At 41.6% G+C, this 22,416-nt stretch overlaps 1 protein-coding gene across 1 annotated transcript; it reads right to left on the reverse strand.

The window, feature by feature from the left end:
• Positions 1–594: 594 nt before the first annotated feature.
• On the reverse strand, positions 595–21,645 carry DLST (dihydrolipoamide S-succinyltransferase). The gene is made up of 15 exons (XM_079128650.1): positions 21,523–21,645; positions 20,947–20,980; positions 18,101–18,149; positions 14,847–14,902; positions 14,671–14,745; positions 14,171–14,226; positions 13,535–13,646; positions 11,359–11,511; positions 10,919–10,995; positions 9,648–9,745; positions 5,631–5,761; positions 4,185–4,258; positions 3,876–3,959; positions 3,350–3,517; positions 595–2,151 (listed from the first exon to the last, which is right to left on the reverse strand). Exons 1-15 carry the CDS (start codon positions 21,583–21,585, stop codon positions 2,017–2,019), a joined length of 1,365 nt encoding a protein of 454 aa, XP_078984776.1. The 5' UTR covers positions 21,586–21,645; the 3' UTR covers positions 595–2,016.
• Between the last annotated feature and the right edge of the window lie 771 nt (positions 21,646–22,416).

The following is a 22,416-nucleotide window of genomic DNA, read 5'->3' on the forward strand; positions in this document are numbered from 1 at the left end:
CTTCCTGCAACAGACCCCCAGAGAGGGATGGCCTCACTACAAGCAGGATCAGCAGACAAGGACTCAGTGTGGAAAGATAAGGCTGTTTAAGCATGGACTCCAGGACACCTGTCACCTGCAGTCAGTCTAGTCTATCAAATGTGTTTACTGACCCTCAAGGCCACTGCTCCACAGCAACTTCCCCTTATTTGTTCACACTGACCTTGTGCTTCTTGATACAAGTGACAAATCCAAGTAAAACTATAGTAGACAGTGCCACAATCCATCCCAGAAATAATGCAGCCCCCAAAAGTGCAGCTGTCCACTGGCATTGTGAAGGGGCATCACAAATGCAGAAACTAATTTCTTGTCAAGAGTCCAGCTAGTCAGGCTTAAAGGGCTCCCTAGAAGCAAACTGGGGCAATAAGCGACTAGTGTGCTTCCCTGGCTGGCAGAGTTCCACCGTCTGTCACATTAGTAGTGTTAAGTCAAAAGCATGGGACATCACAGGACAGCCAAGACTTAAGTGGCTTTCAGTGCTAATGACAACAGTTGGTATAACTGTCAGTGTTGGAGACTTATCTCAGCAACCAAAAAGAGCAGAGATGCAGGAACCCTGTTTGAGAACATTTGTCCTTTAATTTTCATTCAAAATCAGTTTCTTTAAATACTTTAGATACAAGTTCTGAATGGTAAAGACAGAGTAGCAGATGCTGCAGGCACTCAGTACCGGCCCCTCCCCCCACCCAACTCCCCCAGCCTTGCTTCTTGGCTCAAGATAAAAAAGGGCACTCTGCACTAACTAATGGCCCCGGTGTCAAGTGCCAGCAGTCTCAGGCATGGATGCAGCTGGATACAAAACCATGAAGCACAATAGCTTTCATGACAAGACACCTGCATTTAACCATGCTCCAAAGGAATTCCAATGATTGTGCCCAGACTCAAAGGGCAGTACCTTAGAGATGATACCAACCACTTCATCACTATGTACTAATACATGGAGGCTGGCTCCCACCACAGTCCATCCTCCCCTAGATCTGTGTCCTATAGGGCAAGAGCCGAGGCCTGGCTCCCTATGGGCCACAACATGGGAAGGAAGAGCACAGCCTCCTTAGTCCACTAACTTGAATTTAAAAACTCGAGTCAATGTGAGCAAGTCAGAGGATACCTCCCCTCTCTAGGTTCCAGTCTTCACAGTGACCAGGCTCTGTCCCACTGCCATGATGCACTAGAATCTGCTCTAAATGAGGACAATGTGCTAGGATGGTTCCTAGCATCCTGGAAAGGGTTGGTACGACCACAGCTGTGTGCTTATGCCAGAGTGGGTCTTCCTGGTCTGAACCTATGACTGCGAGTGTGAGGGCAGGCCTGAGTTCTACCTCTCACTAACAATTACAACATGTTGCCTCAGGGGGTACTCTGCCTCTCCCCCGACATCCAGATCTCCTGGCCTGTGTTTCCTGGAAGAGGTAGAAGAAGCATCTTGAAGTCACTGACATCTGAGAATGGCAGTGCCATTTAAGAAGCCAACCAGCACCTCTTCGCCTGTATTCAGTACCTCCAACACAGATGGCATCAAGTGAGAATGTGCACAGCTGGGACAGAGGCTGCTCTGAGCCTAGGAGGCAGATCATCCTCTGTAGGCATCTCTGGAGAATAGATTTTCCAAAGATGAAGACTTAATCACATGGTCCCAGTTGTTTCCCTATAGCATACTGGCAATGGGGAGAAGCAAAAATCATCTGTGCAGAGGCTAAATGGAAGAAAGGCAGGAATATTAATGAGCATCCATTAAGGCTCTCTCTCTCTCTTTCTCTTAAGCCTTCAAAGGCCAGAGAAGGATTTAGAGGGAGAGAGCCCGGCAGGAACACCAAGAGAAGACCTGCAACTGCTGGTTACATAGTACCCTGGCTTCCTTGCTCGAGGCCAATAGCAAGTGCCTGTCTGTCACAGGCTAACCTGGGACCCATGAGGGAATAAGGAGAAGACTGGTTTTAAGTTCCTGCATGGTCGATTTGTAGGGTGTGAGGTTTCCTCTTAAAGGTCCAGGAGGAGGACTCTGGGATCCTCTACTGCTGCCTTGATTTTGCGGAGAAAAGTCACAGCCTCTCTGCCATCAATCAGCCGATGGTCATAGGTCAGTGCCACAAACATCATAGGCCGCACCTCCACCTGTAGAGGGGAAAGGTCAATAGGTCTGTCTCCAATAGGTCAGAGAAAGCCCTGCAGAGGGAGGGAGATGGGAACGTGCAGCCCACAGGCAAGTTCCTAGTTCCAGAGGTTTTCCTATTAATGTTGCCTCTGCATACTTATCATACTTTCAAAGGCCAATCTTTACCTTTAGTGTAAAGCTCCCCCACTTAGAAACAAAGAATAAACAAAGAGAAAATAGTCTCCTCACAACTACCCTTAAAATAAAACAAAACAAAAAAATCTGTCTTGTCTGCCCTCCAACTCGTCGGTTGTCTACAGAAAAGCTTTCCTCCTCAGTTTGGGTGCCTGAAACAGTGCAATTATACATTTTTCTTTCTTCTTCTTCTTCCCCTCCAAGGTTCTGGGGATTGAATCCAGGACCTCCGAACTGCTAGGGAAGTGCTCTACCACTGACCCACAACCCCAGCCCATAGTTACAATTTAAAGAAAAAACATTTAACCTAGGGTGCACAAATTCTGACACTGCATGCAAAGTTGGGTGTACGATCATATTTCAGGCAGAAGATCCATGGCTTTCAATTCACAAGGGAGTTAATGACCCCAAAACATTCTAAACACAGGTGTCTCCAAGTTTTTTTCTACCAATACATCTTTCAAGGGCTAGCTCAAGCCCCTTTAACATGTAAGGCCTTAGAAAACTTCCAAGCCTCATCAATCCCAAAGTTCCTAAACTATTGTGCATTCTTGTCTTTGTTTCCCAAGGACAAGGTCCTCGACTCCAATTATATTTCCCACTTTCTATAGCACCTAGACAATGAAGCAGGTTAACTGGTCCTCGAGGAAGGGCATGGCTCCTCAATGGTTCTCAAATATTGTGAGGTGGAGTTAAGCATTTGCATTTCTATGGGCTGCAGTTGGAGATAGGTGGTAGAAGGCTTGCCTAGCATGTGTGAGGCACTGGGTTCAATCCTCAGTACCACATAAAAAATAAAGTTATTTAAGAAAAAAAAAAGAATTTGCATTTCTAACAAGTTCCCAGATAATGCTGATCCACAGACCACAATTTGATAAGGAGGGCCTTAGCTATTAATTATAAACTAAGAAATGAAACTTAGGCCTAAAATTATAGTGAATGCTCTATAATAAGCCTTTAATTCGATTACTCTCTCATCATCACCTAGCTATTAGGTAGGACCTTACAAGCTATAGTTCCTACCTTGCCTCCCACAGCCACTGGCCTGTCAAAGATGGCATGCATGCCCAGGATGGCAGACTGAGGGGGATTGATAATGGGTGTTCCAAAGAGTGATCCAAAAACTCCTCCATTACTAATGGTGAAAGTACCACCGTCCATATCTTCAATGGCAAGTTCATTCTTTCGGGCCTAAAAACAGAGATTTCACAATTAAAACAGTAAGCAAACACAGGTAAAGGCTCATATCTGAGGTCAGTGCTACTAGCTTCAGCATGACACTTGTTTAGCTGAGGTGACTGTGACTAGTTAGTGCTCCAGAGAAAAAGCATGATTCCATATAATTGACCTTTTCTTCCTGCAGCAGGTCTCATTACATGAGATTTCAGTCAACTAAGCACGTGAGGCTTAATCTTATGGCGCACTACTTTCCTCGGTGGCTATGCATTTCTTAGGAAATAAAGTGAGGTTCCAGCTCCTGGAGCTCTGCCAGCGGGCTCACTTCCCTCGCCTGCCCAGCAGCTCTCATGCCTACTTCTTTCTACTTTACCTTCTCTCCCAGTTCACTGATGGTTCGTTCAATATCTGCGTAATTCATAGTTTCCACATTCCTAATGACAGGAACCACCAGTCCCTGAAAGGAGTAAAAAATTTTTCAGTTACAAATTAACAGTACCCTTTCTAGTTACAACTCCCTTGATTCAAGCCAATGTCTACCCTGCCCAGAATACTTCTTATTACTCACTGTGATTACAAGTCTAAGATATTTAAGTTTAACATTAAAAGTATGTGACATGGTTAAAAAAAATAGGTTACTTTTACTAACTACCTCCACTCCCCACCTTCTGCCCCAACATACCCGTGGAGTGGCCACAGCAACACTGATGTCAATATAATCCCTATACACCACCTCTTTGGTTGCATCATCAATCACTATGAGAGAGAGAAAAAATATGTTACATACAACTCCCCAGGCCAAGGCTAATAAGCTAATATTTATATTAAATGATAAAAATCTGCAGTGCTTAATACAGTGCAAGCTGACCAATCAGCATGAAAATAATTACATTACAAATGGCAACTGGCATGCCACTTACTCCCATCCCAAACAATACTATTTCAGAAATTCCCTAACTGAACCTAAGCGCAGTAGCACTCATTCTGTGGCAGCCCTCAGAAGGGCTTGATACACAAGCTCACCCAAGATTAGAGCATCGAGGTCTTGTTCACTGCCCCTCTTTTTTGCCCTCCTTTAGCACAGAATGGCTAGGTTCAATGAAAAAGGCCACTCAGCAAAGGAGAAGGGGCATAGGCTTCCTGCTCATTCTGCTTTCAACAAGGGAAAGAAGGAAGCTTCTCTCTAGGAAACTGAGGAGGAAGCAGTGGTCTGGCTTTTAAATATGCAGCTTAAGAGAGCAAACCAGCAGCTGAGAATTTACATCTAGCACTCATGAAAAAACAAAGGCTTGGGAATCTTCTCCACAGAAAGTAAGTCCATGCTGCATTTTATGTAGTATACACAGGAAAAGCATGTAAAGTAAAAAAAAAAAGTCAAGAGAACTTTGAAAGATGCTTATAAGCATGGGTAGGCATAAGAAAGCGGGGTGAGGAAAAGGAGGAGAATGCTGGTCAGGAAGGCATAAGAACAGAAGAAACAAACAAGGAACACATTTGGGCCAAAGTCCACCCTCCGAGCTACCTAGAGCACAGCACTCTATGGAAGGGACAGGGCTCCTATTCCTAGATCTTTCGCTGAGGGTTGCAAAAGTGTCACTGCTTGCTCTCCAATCTTCCAGGGAAAAGAAAAGTATTTTTATAGGAAGAAGAGAACTGCTTGTTAGATCAACACGTCAATGACGTAGGTAAGTAAAAAGGAAAGAAAACAAGTACCAAGTCCATGAAAATGAGCTTCCCAGTGAGGCCCATCAACCTGAGATCAGAGGTCAACCTGGAGGCCTATGTCAAGTGGGGAAGACAGGCTCCAAGGTAACATGGTCCATGGGGGGTGGGGGTGGGAAGCCAGAACATGAGCTACTATCCTGACACCCCAGAAAGCTGAGCTGCCCCAGAATTGCCTGCTATCATAGCACTTGCCAAGCTGTGCATTAGGAAGAGAAACTGTTCTGCTCACCTGGTGGAGAGAAGTAATCATGATGGCATTTCAGAAAGGTAAATTAAGAAATCTCTAGGGAAGATGGTCATCTATACAGTTATGAAATAAAAACCTTGGTTTACTGACCCCTAAAGTCTGTGTTCACATACCTACCTTCCAAGACCTTTGCAACACTGGCCACCAGAAACTCACCTGCATTTACAACAGGCTGTTCCTGCAAGGCAAAGGCTGAGGCCTTCACAAATGCTGACATGAAACCTAGTTTGAGATTATGTTTCTTCAGGAAAGCATCTTTGTGCCGAGCTCTCATCTCCTGGATGTTACTACAAAAACACATGACGAAACCACAAATGAAGCCTTGAATTTGACATTCAAACAGGTTTCCACCCAAGTACACAAAGAGGCAAGCTTTTCCCTTACTCTGGACCATCTTTCTATGTTTAAGGTTTGGTTTTGTTTTGTTTTTTTGAACCCAGGATCTTGTGCTTGACAGGTAAGCACTCTACGAACTGATAAGGTAGGTTTTTTTGTTTTTAATGTGATGTTGAGGATTGAACCCAGTGCCTCAAATGTGCTAGGCAAATGCTTGATCACTAAGTCATAACCCCAGCACCCCCAATGTTTCAGTTCTGAAATAGTCTCCTAGAGGTCAACATAATAACCTTGTTCTTTCACAGAAACTGGACATGAAGGAATCAGGGCAATGTGTCTTTAAGGTGGGTTGAGCCTTTACAGGGCTTCTTCATGTCCTAGAAGTCACAGATTTCAGTGACAGTGAATATGAATGAGAAATAACACAGCACATCATCCTTACCCTGGATGAGAAAGTATTTCTAACTAAAATAGTGAGCAATCCACCTTGAGAGGTGGGAGGTAGTGTAGAATTGTGTTTTAAAGTATAAACAAAGTCTATAAAACAAGCAATATTTTTTTCATTTGTTAGAATTATTTTCAAAAATACCATCAAACCAAACCAGATTATAGCTTCTTTGGGACATTACTCTTATCTGATTATCAGAGAAAAATAAAAGCAAGCCAGGAGTAGTGGCACATGCCTATAATCCCAGCAACTTGGGAAGCTGAGGCAAGAGTATCACAAGTTCCAGGGTAGTCCCCAAAACTTAGCAAGACCATCTTAAAATAAAAAATGAAAAGGGCTAGGGATGTAGTTTAGCGGTAAAGTACTCTGGGTTCAAACTCTAGCACCATTGGGGGAAAAAAAAAAACCACCCACAGGTTTATGGGCCCCATGTGAACAAAAGTAAATGTTCTTTCAGGATCCTGGGAAGTTCTTCATCTTCTGAGAGTTAGTAGTTCCTTCCACTTGTTCCTTGGAACAGGTACTAACATGTAGCATATGTGAGAGTCAGGGCTAGGCACCAAGATACAAAGAAAAGACACTGTACTTCCTTGCCCTTAAAATTAGTTTAATGAATGTAGTTTCCTTGGTATTTAGAAAAATGGCACTGTGTAGACCGAGACCTGCCCACTTCAGTTTCAGCAGCAGGACCTTGCTTCTGAGAGGCCTTTACAACATGAACAGCCTTTGGTCTGTCAGGGCCAGTTTTTTTCCACATACATGCTGCAAAGTTAATGGGAAATGGTTTTCCCATCATTTTGCCTCAGAAATCTCCTTATTTATCGGAATAGTTGTTCACAATGGAAATTGAATTTAACTTCATCTCAGGTCCAAATGCTTTAGTTCTCCCTTTCCCCCTATAATGGCCTAATTCAACATTAGCATGAAAGATAAGATGTGATACAACTTTAAACTACCCCCTTCAGACCTTTGCTTTTTGAAAAAGGAAATTTTTCTAGGCAGCTTGATTGGGTTTAAAATGTTTGTTTTCCTGAATCTAACCTTATTTAGTGCTAGGATTACCACCCTAAAGACATTATTGGATCCCAAGACACAAGAGTTGCAGAAGAGGGTAAGAGTAGTGATAAACATCTTTGCTCTCAAACCTGCTGGAATGCCATTGTCTGTTCATTAAGTAGTTTCTATTTCAGAACTCTGCCCTTGGAGGCAGAGCTGAGACAATAGGGAAAAGGAGGAAGTCTCAGAAAGGCCTCTTATGGGTTAGCTGATGGGCACAAGAACCAAAGGGCACTCAATCTAAACCAGATTACTGACTGCAGTGATACCCCGGGCCATTGTTAAGGGACACCTCAATTAGCCACTGAAAGGAGATCCAACTCTTGTACTTACTTTCCAATTGAGGCTGTTGAGACAACTGCATCTTTCAGGGTCATAAATATTTACGTTTTGTCTTAAGAAAGTGGATAGAATTTCCAAGTCTAATTCAATTTGTGTACAATTTGGACCTAATGTACTGAAACATAAGCTACAGCTTGTGATTACAGTTTGTGATTCATTAGGCAAGGTCCTTCCCTACACACTATAAACAGTAGAGAAATCTTTGGCTAGAATGACATCCAGTCTCTTTAGGAAGCTTCCCAATAGAATGGAGATTTCTAGAGAAATTAGCCACAGAGCCTTATCTGGTCAACAAAGCGTTAGCACACTATTAATAAACCATTTCCTCCTATTTTTCAGAACTCACACAAAGGAAAACAAATTTCCCTAATGAAAAGCAAATGAACAAACTTAACACTCAAGACAAAAGGAAGCATGGAGATACCCTAAAGACTTACAAATTTACCTCCTGATTTAATATAAATTCCTTTCTTCACCTTCAAAACCAACCTTCTTTACCATTCTTTCTCATAGATATTCCTCAGGGCAGAAATGATCTTTGACTATTTCCTGTACTTTCTTGACTGTATCATGATATATACCATTAACACTGTCTAGAATGACAATGCTGCTTGTCAAAATACTGGTCAATTCCTGAAGGTCTGTTTCCCCCAGGAAACCATCCCTGATCCTACCCCTGCTACCTCTACCCCCAACTTCCAAAACAAATGCGTTTACTCCTTTCTCTACTCATACTCATTTTTATCCTTCTGACACTTTTTCTAGATTTTACTTTGTGTTTATCCAAAACAAACAGTGAGCTACAGGGAGGCAAGGCTTCTTTTTCACTCATTTTTATTTTTTACCCCCTGAATTCCATACCTTAGTTCCTTGTATACAGTAGGCACTGAAGATTGTTTGTTAAATTTAACTGCTTTCTCTTCCTTACTATGCTGACACTTGCATGCACCTTTTTCTTCTTTTTTTCCTTTTTTTTTTTGTGGTACTGGGGACTGAACTCAGGAGTCCTTTACCAATGAGCTACATCCTTAACCCTTTTATTTTTAATTTTGAGACAGGGTCTCACCAAGGATTTTTGAGACAAAGTATTTGAGACAAGGGTCTCTCTTGCTGAGGTTGGCACTGAAATACAATCCTATCTCAGCCTCCTAAGTAGCTGGGATTACAGGCATGCTTCACTATGTCAGCCACCCATTTAATTTTTTGACACAGGGTCTTGCTAAGTTGCTTAGGCTGTAATCCCAAGTAGTTCAGATCACAAATATGTACAACATGCCTGGCTACACACATCAAAATCTTAAATAAAACAGGTGTGTCAAGAATTAACTCACTATAAAAATGGGTACAGTGAATCAGTTCCTTTTAAACTTCTGAGGTTTTTATTTTTATTTATTTATTTATTTATTTATTTATTTTTTGTGGTGCTGGGAATGGAACCCACAGCCTTGTACTTGCAAGGCAAGCACTTTACCCACTGAACTATCTCCCCAGCCCCCTGAGGTCTTTATTTTAAAACACAACTTGCTTTCCATTTCACTCTCAAAACTGGGAAAGTGAGCGAGAGGACAGGCCTCTGCCTTTTTGCTGGCCTGATTCTAAATTGCTTAGGAACATGTACAAGAAGCAGTCATTGCAGGAAAGAAGCAGGGTGTGGTGCCCCTCTCCAATATGCCCATGAGGGTTCTCCATCCAAGGGATAGTCCTGGGAATAAGTCTTGTTTGCCTGGTTGCTCATCTCTGGCAATCTGACCCTAGTCATCAGAATTTAAGACTATTACTAGCCACATTTACCACAAAATTTCAGGTATAGAAGCCTAAAAGGTTAAGTTTTTTAAGTTATAAAGGAAACAGACACAATATTAGGAGAGTCATTTAAAGGATGAAACCAAAGCAAAGAAATACCTCTTCATCAAGTTAGTTTTGGAAACAGTGCTAGGTAGAGACTGGGGCAAGACCAAGGCATGGGGAGGTAGAGGGTCTAGACATCCCACCTCATGTCAATCTCGTTGAAAGTAGTCAGCATTGCACACGTATTTTGGGCTTCCTTCAGACGCTGAGCAATGCGCTGCCGCATCCTGTTCATTTTTTCCTGAAAGTGAAAGAGAACAAGTACTGACAATCTAATCTCTCTGGATCAAGTACTCCCCATGTAGGCAAAGAGAGAACTCAGATTGCCAAGAGTAGATGACAAGGACTATATTATTTAAATATAACCGGTGGGGGCGGGGGAGTGCTAGGAAGTGATATTGGTCAAATTATATTGTTATGTTGTGTACATGCACAAATATGTAATAACAAATCCTATCACTATGTACAACTATAATGCACCAATAAAAAAATGTGGAAAGAGGAAAAAATAAATATATATAGCCAGAGCTCTAGGCTTCCCCTTTCCTGTGGTGGCCTCCTTCATCTGAGCAAAAGCAGCAAAAACATGGGCCAAAAGTACACACTGAGATGTGCCTGATGGTTGACCAAGAATGGAGGTCCAGGAAATGGTGTGATTTAAAAACCAAAACCAATTTATGAAAAGGAAGAATGCGGAAGAGGTCTAGCCAGTCTAAGAAATGTTACAGAAGGGAGATTTCTGTTGATGGAGGCTTGCATGAGAGTAGCTACTTGTGGAGCGGAAACTCATGAGCAACATACTTTTGAGGCTATATTTTTAGGAAATATTCTCAGGCAGAGGAACCCACACTCTTGACCATACTTCCTTGAGGTTTTATGTCTGCCCAGACAGCTGTTGTTACTATGTAGTATATCTCTTAGCTATGGTTAAGTATCCTGAAGTATTAGAACAGAACTCTCACCACACCACCTGTCTGAAGTATGTGTATCATTATGGGAGGGAGGGGAGCATTACTAAGCTACCATTCCTTGCAAATATTTTACACCCAAGGCATTTCACTGATAGCATAATAGTGGAAAAATCACTGGCCAAGTGTGCAGAAAGCCTCGGGTTCTAGAGTTCTATCATTTGATGCTTATGGGACCACAAACAAGTCACTTCCTATACTCTTATTTTTTAAATTATTTTTTTAATTGCCAATGGACCTTTATGTTTTTATTTATATGTGGTGCTGATAATCGAACTCAGTGCCTCACACTCTGAAACTGACCCACAACCCCAGTTCTACTCTCTCTTTGTCAAGGCCAAGAGAATAGACTACCAGCCATTCAAAGGTGGGCAACATCATACCCAAACTCCATTACTCAATACTGCCCCCAACCTCTTTCCTGGAAGTAGTTCTCAGAGGCTTACCCGATGTTCTGAACGCAGACCTTTGCCAGCTCCGGGCTCAGCTAGTGGAGGGGCAGCAGTGGGTTTTATTGCAGACACTGAAAATGAAAAGAGACAGTACGGCTGCATCAGAGTACAAAATATTTACTGAGCATATGCCAGTGCTTCCATACTGTACTGTCACTTAATCCTTGAGATATTCTGAGGTGTATTAGTATAATTCCCACTCCACATATGAACAATCTGCTCAGAAATGTTAAATAACTGGACTAAAGTCACAGCAAACAGAAAGCTGGGATGCAAACTCAGGTCTTCAGATACAAAATCTAGAGAACTTTCTACAAGGCAGCCAACCTGGCCTTTTCAGAGCCACAATTGGTCTCAAACTATACCTGGTGAGAGAACATGGTATTAAACAAGGTGTTCTCTCACAGAAAGACACACAGAAGTTGGAGGCTTACCTGGTTTGCTAGAAGGAGGTTGTGAAGGCGAGGGCACTGGTGGCATCTGAGTGGGTATGGGTGCTGCAGGGGTAGGAGGAGCAGTTGATGCTGCAGGCTCTGATTTTGGGGCTGTGACAGGAGCTTCAGCTGGCTTGGCCTTAGCAGGAGCAGCTGGAAAACAAGAAGAAAAAAAAAATATGCTATTGGCACTGTCTGGAACAGAAAGCAACCAAATCACAGAAATCAAGCAGAATTCAATGACAAAAGCCCTATCTCCAATCCATTAACAAATGTCTACAGGGTATTTGCTATATTCAAGTTCCTATCATACACACACAATGACATAAGGCACTAATCTCTATTCCTCAGAGTCCCTAAATGTCCTATATCAGATAACTGCCTCAATGCAGATAACTGGCCTTTCTAATTTCACAAATATCTACTGATCATGAAATTTTGCATTTACTTCCAAAGCATCTACAAAACCCAAGAAAATAAAAACTTCCAAGCGAAAAAAAAAAAAAAAACCCAGGCAATTTAAAACACTATACTTATAATAGTATGTATACTCATCTTGTACTTCAACATCACATATAAAGGACTATTCTTAACCATTAAATAATGTTTAATCGAGGACTCATTTAAGCTTAAGAGTTCAAAGTGTTTCATCCAGGATGACTCTAAAAAATCAGTGAGGTGGGCTGGGGTTGTGGCTGAGAGGTAGAGCGCTTGCTTAGTATGTGTGAGGCACTGGGTTCAATCCTCAGCACCACATGGAAATAACTAAATAAAATAAAGGCATTGTGTCCATCTACAATTAAAAAATTTAAAAAATAATAATGTTTATTTCAATATTTACCCATCTGGACATTATATCTAGTTTTATATTTAAATTAGAACTTTCTTATGATAGTAAAAATATGCTTTATTTGGAAGACTCATTCTTGCTTCCTAGTCTGCTATATATTTTAAGGTTCTGGTCTTGGTCTGATCAACCTCAATGATTCACTCTATCATCTTTCTGCTTGACTATTTGAACAATTAAAAAGAAACAGACTTTAGTAGTTACAGCATTTAAGAGTCAAAAACCCAAATATTTTCTAATCTCTAATGAAATTATGAGATTCAACAGATATTCCTTTCTTTCTCATTTCTTCCCTTTCTTTCTCATTTCTTCCCAAGAGAAACATGACCCTTCTTAGAGATGTTATGAAAGCATAGATGTGAAAAGAAACCACATGAGCTGGGGGTAGGAGCACATGTCTATAATCCCAGATATTCAAGAGGCTGAGGCAGGCAGACTGCAAAATCAAGACCAGCCTAAGCAATTTGGTGAGACTTGGTCTCAAAACAAAAATTGTTTTTAAAAAGGACTGGGGATGTGGTTCAGTGGCAGAGTGCTTGCTTAGCATTCAGCATTCATGAGGCCCTGTATTCTATCCCTAGCACCACCAAACAAACACAAAATCTTTTTCCATAACAGTCCCATGAAATAATTCTTTGTCCTCTAGCACACTGGCTCTCAGGCCTAGCTGTGTATCAAAATCACCTGGGAAGCATTAAAAAAGTAATAACCCAACTATGGCTGGGGATATAGCTCAGTGGCAGAGTGCTTGTCTAGCAATCCTCAGCACAGGAAAAATAAAAAGAAAGAAATAATCCAACTATGATCAATAACCAGTATCTGAGAAGTCAGAATCTCTGGTGCATGTGATTCTGATGCCAGGCTGAGGAAGAGGAATCACTATCTTTAGAATCCTCTTCATTTTCTATTACATCTTTAAGAAAAGGTCCAGTAGAAGAAACATCCTTGGAAAGAACAGTACTATGAGGTTTATTCTTTTTAAAAAACTACCCCTACCCTATGTACATGTATGATTACACGAATGGTATGAATCTACATCATGTACAAACATAGAAACAAAATGATGTACCCCATTTGTGTACAATGAATCAAAATGCAGTCTGTAAAAAATTTTAAAAAATTTAAAAATAACTACTCCCCCTTTTCTTTTAGAACCTGACATTTTAAATTCCCTCTATATAAATTCAAATATTGCTCTTCCTATTCCCTCAACTAAAGGCAAATGGAATATGAGTCTTTGAGGTTTCAGGGAATTATTAGTACGGTATGCTCAGCCCCAATCCCAAGGGGGAACACTGGAGACCTTGACCACCAGGAGAACTTCTTTACCACCAGTTTTCCTGAGTGTGAAAAGAGGAGTGCCTCCTTCAACTTTCCCCCCATCAGGTACCAAAAGAGCTTCAATTATGCCATTTGCTGGTGATGGAACCTGCACAGATGTCTGGAAAAAGAAGAGAGATGGAAAAAGGGTTGACATTTTTACCCAGCATTAGCAAATTAATTACACAGAATCTCTAACATGAGTTACAAAAGTTGCAACATGGTTAAACAAGACCCTGTACACCTAAACAACTAAAGTCACACTTTCAGTCAGAGTAATGACAAGTCATTGCTACAGTGAAGATTCACCCTTTGTTGGGAACATTAAAGTAAAATTCAGTTAATGTGTTTCCAAGAGACACATGGGCAAACAAGTAGAAACAGCTCATGCACCACAAAGGAAAAAAAAAAAGCTACCAGGTTAAAAGTTAGAAAGTTACATAGTTCATAGCTATAGAACAATCTAAAATTAAAACTTTAATAAATTGCTTTTCTTTTTAATGAGCTACTCTAACGCTTTTACAACTGAGATTAGAGCTAGTTAAAAATTATCTTTCAACAATAGTTAAGTCCCTGCTTCTTTTTTTAGAGTAAGAAACCCAGGGTTGGTCATGAAAAATTGTCACTAACGTAGGACAAGCCCACCTTGTCAGTTTCAATCTCACAAACCACTTCATCTTCTGCAACTGCATCTCCGACAGCTGAAAACAAAGCAAAAGCTATTTATTAGAGGGTGGCCTCCAGTAGCCACCAAAACCCTTTTGGCAAATATGATATAAGACTCCTTTTCTATAAGGCCAAAGGAAGTAGGTATATGTGGATAACAGTTCCACTGACTATCATGGGGAAAGGGGAGATTTTTTAGAAAGTATTAAAACTTAAGAAGCTGATGCCCAGCATGATGGCACATGCCTGTAATCCCAGTGACGCAGGAGGTTGAGGCAGGAGAATTGCCAGTTTGAGGTCAGCCTCAAAAACTTAGCAAGGCCCTAAGCAACTGAGCAAGACCTTATCTCAAATTAAAAAATAAAAAGGGCTGTGAATGTGGTTCAGTGGTAAAATGCCCCTGGGATCAACCACTAGTACAAAAAAAAACAAAACAAAATAAAAACAAAACCTTAGGTTGAGAGGAAACTAAATCCTACCTTTCTCCCACCTGACATCTCCCTCTGTGACAGATTCTGCAAAAGCTGGAGTGTTGACTGTAATCACATCATTCTCTAGGAAAAAGGCAAAAAGGAAAATCACAGGTAATAGTCCACTTTTTTCTTTTGGTTGTTGTTCTTTCCATTAAAACTCCATTCACAAGGCAGATACTTACTGCATACAGCTGTGGTTCTGAAGAAGCGAACACTGAAGACGCTACTGTTGTTAATGCTACAAAAGAAACATAAAAGTTAACTCCTTTAGCAGGTGAACTATTTACATTTAATCTAGTTTAGGTACCATGAGTCACCTTTCCTTTAAATCAGTGATTCTTGACAAGACTGCCCACGATGTCATCCAGGGGAACTCTGTCAAGGTACACATGTTCAGGTCAAAACCAGAGAGATTCTAACTCATCAGGTAGAGTCCCAGTGCCTGATGACCCAGCTGCCTTAAACAGTGCCCTGTGCTGCAATGAAATGCCAGTTCTTAAAAAAGACAGAGACTTACATTTGGTTCTCTGGAGGGAAAAAATAAACATCTTCGTCCTTCCTCTTGCAGACCCACCAAAATGACTTAGCTTCCAGATTAGGTTTCTTTCTTAACTAAACAAAGCCAGCCCTCAGGTGTACATGTTGATGTGCCAGATATAATGGAATTTCTGTCCTTGGGATTACAAATTTAGATCAGATAAGGCAGCAAGGTAAGACAGTTACTTGCAAATAAAATGAGGCGCTCTGCCAAAAAACCCACAAGAAACCCACATGCATCTTGTATTTGTTTTCTTGCTAACAGGCAGTATCCTGGTCCATTCTGAACTTCTTCCAAAGAACCTCAAAGACAAAGGCATTTTCTCATATAGCATTTATATTAAATAGTGTAAACTAAAAAATGGTATCACCTTCTATGCACAAAACCAAGAACAGTTACCTCTGGGGAGGAGGAGACATAGATACAGAGGGTAACTAGAGTTATCTATTATTTAACACAGTTAATTATATACAGTTTGAGAAAATGATTTGAACTGATAGGAGTTTTCACTTTTTACATTTCAGGACTGTGTATATTCTACAAGTACCTTTACAAAAAAAAAAAAAGCAAAACAGATTTAAAATTGCCTTTTAAAATGCCATAATAACTTTAAAAGGTCTATCTAAAAGGGAAAAAATGTTATTTTTTAAAATACAGAATACAAAATGTTATATATAAAGTTTGTAACCACTTGAAAATACATGCCCGTAGGTAAGAACAAACAGGTAATATGCAAATGCAGAGGAGAATGCTCTGCCAGACACCCAGGAACCTGGAGCAACAGCTGCTTCTGAGAAAAGGCGAACAATGGGGACTTTTGAATTATGAGCCATGTAATTACTTATTAAAACATAAAAATTTTTTTTAAATTGTTTTGGTTTGTTTGTGGTACTGGGGACTGAACCCAGGGTGTTCTACCACTGAGCTACGTCCCCAGCTCTTTTTGTTATTTTGAAACAGTCTCACTAAAATTGCCGGGATGGCCTTAAATCTGTGATCTGCTGCCTCAGCCCCTCCCAAGTAGCTGGGATTACAGGTATGTACCCCACCACACCCAGCTTAGAAAATAGTCTCATAATAAAAGATCTTTAAAAAAAAAAAAAAAATGGGAGCTCAGAATGTAACTCAGTGGCACAGTGATTGCTTAGCCTTTGTGGGGTCCTGGGTTTGATCCCTAGCACCTCCAAAGACAAAAACAAAAAACAAAACCAAAATAAAACATAGTGAATAACTTATTCACAGAAAAATACAACATATAACACAAAAATAGGTATAAGATTAAGGTGACACAATTAGGGGTTATCCAACCCAAAGAATAGTTTTGTTTTGTTTTGTTTTTTTCATAAATCACTTTTAAATATTTATGGTATTCATTATGGAGAGGTTAATAATTGCCCCCATTCTCACTTAAATTACAGGTTAGTAATATATTTTGAATTTAAATTTTTTTTTTTTTTTTTTTGTAGGGGCAGAGGAGTGTTGTGAGAGTTGGGGTATGTAGTATTGGGAATTGAACCAAGTGGCACTACACCACTAAGTCTCAGCCCTTCTTTTTATTTTTTGAAATTAGATCTCACTAAGTTACCAAAGCTGGCCTCCTGCCCCAAACTCCCAAATCATTGGGATTACAGGTGTGTACCACAGCACCTGGTATTTAAATAACTTTTAAAATTACAAAAACAATTAGATGTTTACTGCAGTGGTGCACACCAATAATCCCCCCTATTCCAAAGGCTGAGGCAGGAGGACTGCAAGTTGAGGCCAGCCTGGGCAACTCTGCAAGATCCTGTCTCAAAATAAAAAGGGCTGGGGCTGTAGCTCAATGGAAGAGTATCCCTGGGGTCAATCCCCAGTACCACAAAAGAAAAAGAAAGATGTTCACTGCAGAATATTAGAAACAGCAAAAAGAGTGTTTATAATTAAATTGTGCCAAACAGTAGAAAATGGAATCACTTCGTAAAATGCTTTTTTCTACATATCATAGTGTGAACATAGTATATGTTAACACGCTATCTGTATTTTGAGGGAAATCCGATTATGCCAGGAATTTTTCAGTGTAGATTCCTAGAGATGAAATTGCTGGATCAACAGGTACATGCAACTCAAAGACTTAAGACTGCCAAACTGCCCTCCAAAAATATCACAGAAATTAATACTTCTAGTACTGAATGCAACATTGTCTGAATTGAGGGGGGTGGGGGAACACCTCATTGTGATGCACAATAAGAAAGCTAATCTGCCGACTCTTTACTTTGAAGATTCTTCCCTGTAGAGAAAGCAGTTCATAGTTCTTGAACAGGTTGAGAGAGAGAGAGCATCCTTTTACTACCACCATGAAAATACTTGGCTTGCAGAGCAACATTTAAGCAACATTCATAAGTTAATATGAAATACACAGAAGTGGCCCCTCTCCAAATGCTACATTATGCAATAGTAGTATTCCTCCAATGTAATCAAAGTCCCAGAGCTCAACAAGTCTTTTGCTTTTACTGTTTCAAAAATGAGTAACTATGCTGCCAAGAGGATGCTCTCAATCTCCACAATAAATGTGCCCTCTAGCCCTTCAGCTGTGTTTATATCCAACTAAAATATTTAGGAGCACTCTTCTATATCTATTTCCATAAAAAGAGAATTCAAAGTTAACTTTTGTTATTAACCAACCACCTGAGGACAGATACACTCTTGGTTCAAACCTGACATGAAGCTAGGTATATCATATGAAGCCCCAGGTATATCATAAATAAAAAAAAAATAATAATAATAATCAAAGTCAGGTCTAAGGACTCAATCACCGCAATTTCTAGGTCTGGAGGCCAGTGAAGAAATCAGATGGTCTAGTTTAGAATTGGATTCTAAATACCCCATGGTCACTTATCTGTACTCCCCAGTGATACTTACACAATCTTCCTGCTGTCAGGGTAACTTGGTCCCTGACATAAGGAGACCCCTGCAAGAAACAAAACAACTCTTAACCAACAACTCTTATCTTACACAGGATACAAGATGGAAAGGGAAAAGAAATCTGCTCACCCCCTAATCCCGAGACAGAGCAGGACTAACTGCAGTTAATGACATAATCTTTATCACACAAAAGAGTCCCGCTTCTCAAACTTTTCCACCAAAGTAGCCTTAATGGCAGAGAGCAATGGGAAAAGTAGGTATTATTTGGGAGGGGAAAGGGGAGATATCTGAAGACATAGCCCAAAGGAGCTTTATAACCTTATTTACTTTAAAAGTTTATATATTTTTATTATTCCTATGTTCTCATGATCAAATGTCTCTACTTCCCAAGATTTCAAATACAGTTGAAGACTGAAAAAAAGACACGTGATGGCTGATCTGATGACTTTACATAACCTAACTGGAGACGGGGGTGTTTAGTCTGGGTTTGACTGGATTGGACAGGAAACCTTACTCACTGAACCCCTGTAGCAAAGATTGAGCTACATTAGACCCAGGGTCTCCAGCCTGTCCTAAAACTGAGCAAATCATATGCCCACCTTTCAGTTTACTGTCTTCTTGTGCTCTTTTTGAAGACCTTCACGCTGGTCACTCTCAAAAAGGTGGGAGCCCCTTTTTGCCCACCAACTGTCCTTATCATAAATAATTGCATTTTCCTAACTGATGTTTAAAAACAGATGCCTCCCCTGAATATATTCTGTCTGTGTCTTATGGTCTCCCCTCTCTCAGATCTATTAACAACTCTTCCTAAACCCTAGGCTCAGAAGACACCTTACGTCTACCTTCTCATAAACATTCCCAGAATCAAGTTAGGCAGTTGCCTCTAGGTCCAGCAGCCCATGACTATGCAGTGCAAACTCTTTAAGCATAGCATGTCTCTGAAGTACAACATAGCAGTACATACTGATTTTTGGAACCCCAAGTCCAATTTAGAGCTTATCCTACAGCAGGTTTCATTTGTACAGTGCTTTTGGGTTATAAAAAGCTTTCACATAATGACCTAATTTTGATTTTCAAGCCTCCCAGCAACTCTCTGAAGTAAAAAGACCACCTGCCATTATTCCTATTTCATCTACAAGTAGGGTTTCTGGAGATTAAGAGAGTAGACCAAGTTAAATCCCAGAGCCAAGATGTAAGCCCCCCAAGTGCAAGGCTCTTTTTTTTTTTTTTTTTTTTTTTTTTGGTCTTGCCATTCTAGAAAGTGGAGAATATTTCTGACATCTTTCCGGATTCCAGATGAAAAGAAAATTTATTATAAGGGCTGGGAGTACAGCTCAGTAGTAGAATGCTTGCCTAGCATGCATGAGGCTTTGGGTTCAATCCCCAGTACTACAAAAAAGAAAGTTTATTATTGAGAGTCCAATACAAACCGACATTGTGCTGGATGTCATATGTTCTCCTGACTCTTAGGATAAAGTCCAAGCATTTTACACTCTCATGTACCATCCAGTTCTTCTTATCTTTCCAACCACACAGGCTTCCTTTCCATTTCTATAACTGGTCAAATTTCTTCCTGCATGGAAACCTTTGCAAAAGTAATTCCCTTTGCTTGGAATATTATTTTCTTAACTAATTCCTATGTACTTTTCAAGTGTCAGCCTAAAGGTCACTTCTTCTGGAAAGTCTTTATAGATGATTCCCACTGCATTCCCTTCCCTCCTAAACTGGGCTACATAATGCTCATCACAACATGTCCTAATCTTTCCTAGTAACCACAATATAAATATGTACTTAAGTGTGCACAAATGTGTATTTGCTCTCTCTATCCAGCTAGTCCATAAGATCTCTGAGGGTAAAGACCACCTGTAATCCCATCACCTAGCACAGTGGCTGCACACTATAAAAAGCACATAAAAAATGATCTGTTGAGTACGTGAATAAATGAGAATACAGATTAATATTCGAACTGAGGAAAAGAGTCAGGTGGACCTGGTTTGCCAATAGTTGGCTGAGTGACCTTGCCACACTTAGCTTCTCTTAGATTATGCATTTTTAAAAGAGATCATACATCTCTTAGTACTTAATGATGATTAACTAAAAAGCGCAGAAAGCACCCATTGTAGGCACAAAGAAAGCCTACATAAGACTGATTCATTCAATATATATTTACACCAGGCATATAATACTAATGTTATGTAAGATACATTATTAATAAATCCACCTTAAAAAACACAAACCACTATGAGGATAAAATCTAAACTCCTTCAACAGTCTCTATGCCATCCCTATCTCATGACACTGTCTCCCTTAACAAAAATGGTCTAGTCAAATCACCTTTTTCCAGCTCCAAAATACCATCAACCTTTTTCCCTCCTCATGGACCTTGTAGATGCTACTCCTCCCTTTCTTTTGCTTTTTGTTATGCTAGCTCTGTCCCATTCTCCAGATCTCAGCTTTAATGTCACCAACTTAAAGAATCTCTTCTGTCCACTCTCGTGTTTTCTTCTCAGCACTAACTACAACTTGTGACTGTTCACTTGTTTAGCAATTCACACCATGTCCCTTCCACCAGCCTGTAAGCTCCAGAAGGGCAGGAGGGCAAGCACTGTTAATAGCCGTATCCCTAATGAGTGCCTAGCTGCACAGTGACTGACACAGAGTAAAACCTCAATAACAAGGGCTGAGCGATTAAATGATAGCTGTTATGATTAAGTAGTATTTTGCTTCACTCCTATCTGAACTGAATTGTCTTCAACATTATGAGAAGTATACACCCGGATTTCCTCACACGCTGCTCTGCCCAGGAGGAGAGCATTTTAGGTGACGGCAAGGGCAGAACTTACCAGGCAGGGAACGTCTCCCTAGAGGGCAGTTCCCCTGTTGAGAAAGAAGACATTATCGACGTCACCCAAGATGAAAAGAGGGAAGAAACAGCTTTTTAAGTGCACACTTCCAGTGCTGATGACAGGTAGATCTCACAACTCCAAAGATAATATAAATGCAACACACTGGGTCTGCCAAACTATCTCAAGTTCCCAACGGAATGGTACCCACTGATTTTAATAGAAAGGAGACGGAACCCTGCACCGGCTTGGGGGGCTGCGCCGCGCCTCCTCCAGAACTGAGTCAGTCTAATGCTGCGACGGGCGCGGCTCCCCAGCCCGGGCGAAGGGTGGGGTACAGCAGGAAACGGTCGGCGCCAGCTGCCTGGGGAAGAAAAGGGGCCGCCGGGCTCCACAGGCCCCGCATGACCGCCCCGAGGGCATCGGCGGCCCCCAGCCGCCCAGCCCGCGGCCTCCGCGTCCCGGTGCCCTTGGTGCCGGGCCTGGCCGCCGCGCTGCGCTCCTGCCCTTCAGGCAGCCCGTCCGCCCGCCAGCAGGTTCCCCACCTGCCGGAGTCCCGGCCCAGCCAGACCGTACCTTTTGGAAGGCAGCGAGCGAGCGGCTGAACGCCCGGGACACGCAACGGGACCGGGAGAGCATCGCGCCAGCGGAGGATCCGAGGGCGGGCGGACACCGGATATAGGGCCCGGCAATAACCGGAAGTGAGGCGGACCTCTGCACCCGCCAGGCGGGAAGGGGTGTTCGGAGCGAACCACTAGAAGCGGGTGGCATGGGCAGTGCGGTGTAGCTCCAGTGGCAACCCAGAGATTCGCTGTTTGGCTTTCGGAAGACCAGGGTGGTGGGGCGCTCTTGGATCCTGCTGTTGTGCCAGCCAGCCAGGGCTGGTCCTCCTGAATGTGTCTATACTGTCCGGCCAGCTCATCGCCCCCAGGGTCAGGCCTTCCCTGCAGGCGTTAAGTTTGGCGCCTTTCTTTCCTGGGACCCTGGGGCACCAAAACCACTTAGTTTCTGCATCACGGGAAGAGAACGAAAGGAGGGCACAGGCTTTGGACTTGGCAGACAAGCCTGACTGATCTTACACTTGTGTGGCTTTCAGTGCCCTTTTATGAACCCCACCAACTAATCTTACTTCTGCATCATCGGATCTTTGCCAGTCTCTAGACCAACTCTCCAGGCAAACTATTTGTTCCCTGTATTTCCTGTGTATTTTTGAAAGTTGTCGGTTTGTCACCCTACTCCTGGCATATTAACCGCTAATCTCAAGGGGTTTATATTGTGTGTTGTTCACTGCTGTATCCCCAGCACCTGGGACAGATATTGATATAGGTTAGGTGTGCAGTAAATATTTATAGGCTGAATTTCTGCCTGCTGCCTTGAAATGAAAGTTCATGGCATCCCCTCCCACTCCTTTTTTGCTCTTTCAACTCCTCAGGCCTCTGAGTATTTGCCTTTATAGTTCACCTTTCTAAA

Source organism: Sciurus vulgaris (assembly GCF_902686455.1).
Source record: "Sciurus vulgaris genome assembly, chromosome: 2".
Taxonomy (NCBI): domain Eukaryota; kingdom Metazoa; phylum Chordata; class Mammalia; order Rodentia; family Sciuridae; genus Sciurus; species Sciurus vulgaris.

Bases quoted from the DNA above. Each gene is read 5' to 3' on its own strand.
- DLST (XM_079128650.1), bottom strand. From the start codon at position 21,585: ATGCTCTCCCGGTCCCGTTGCGTGTCCCGGGCGTTCAGCCGCTCGCTC. The intron at 14,746-14,846 runs GTAAGTATCTGC...CCTTTTTCCTAG, and splicing joins CAGAACCACAGCTGTATGCA to AGAATGATGTGATTACAGTC. The intron at 3,960-4,184 runs GTATGTTGGGGC...TACTCCTTTCAG, and splicing joins TTGCTGTGGCCACTCCACGG to GGACTGGTGGTTCCTGTCAT.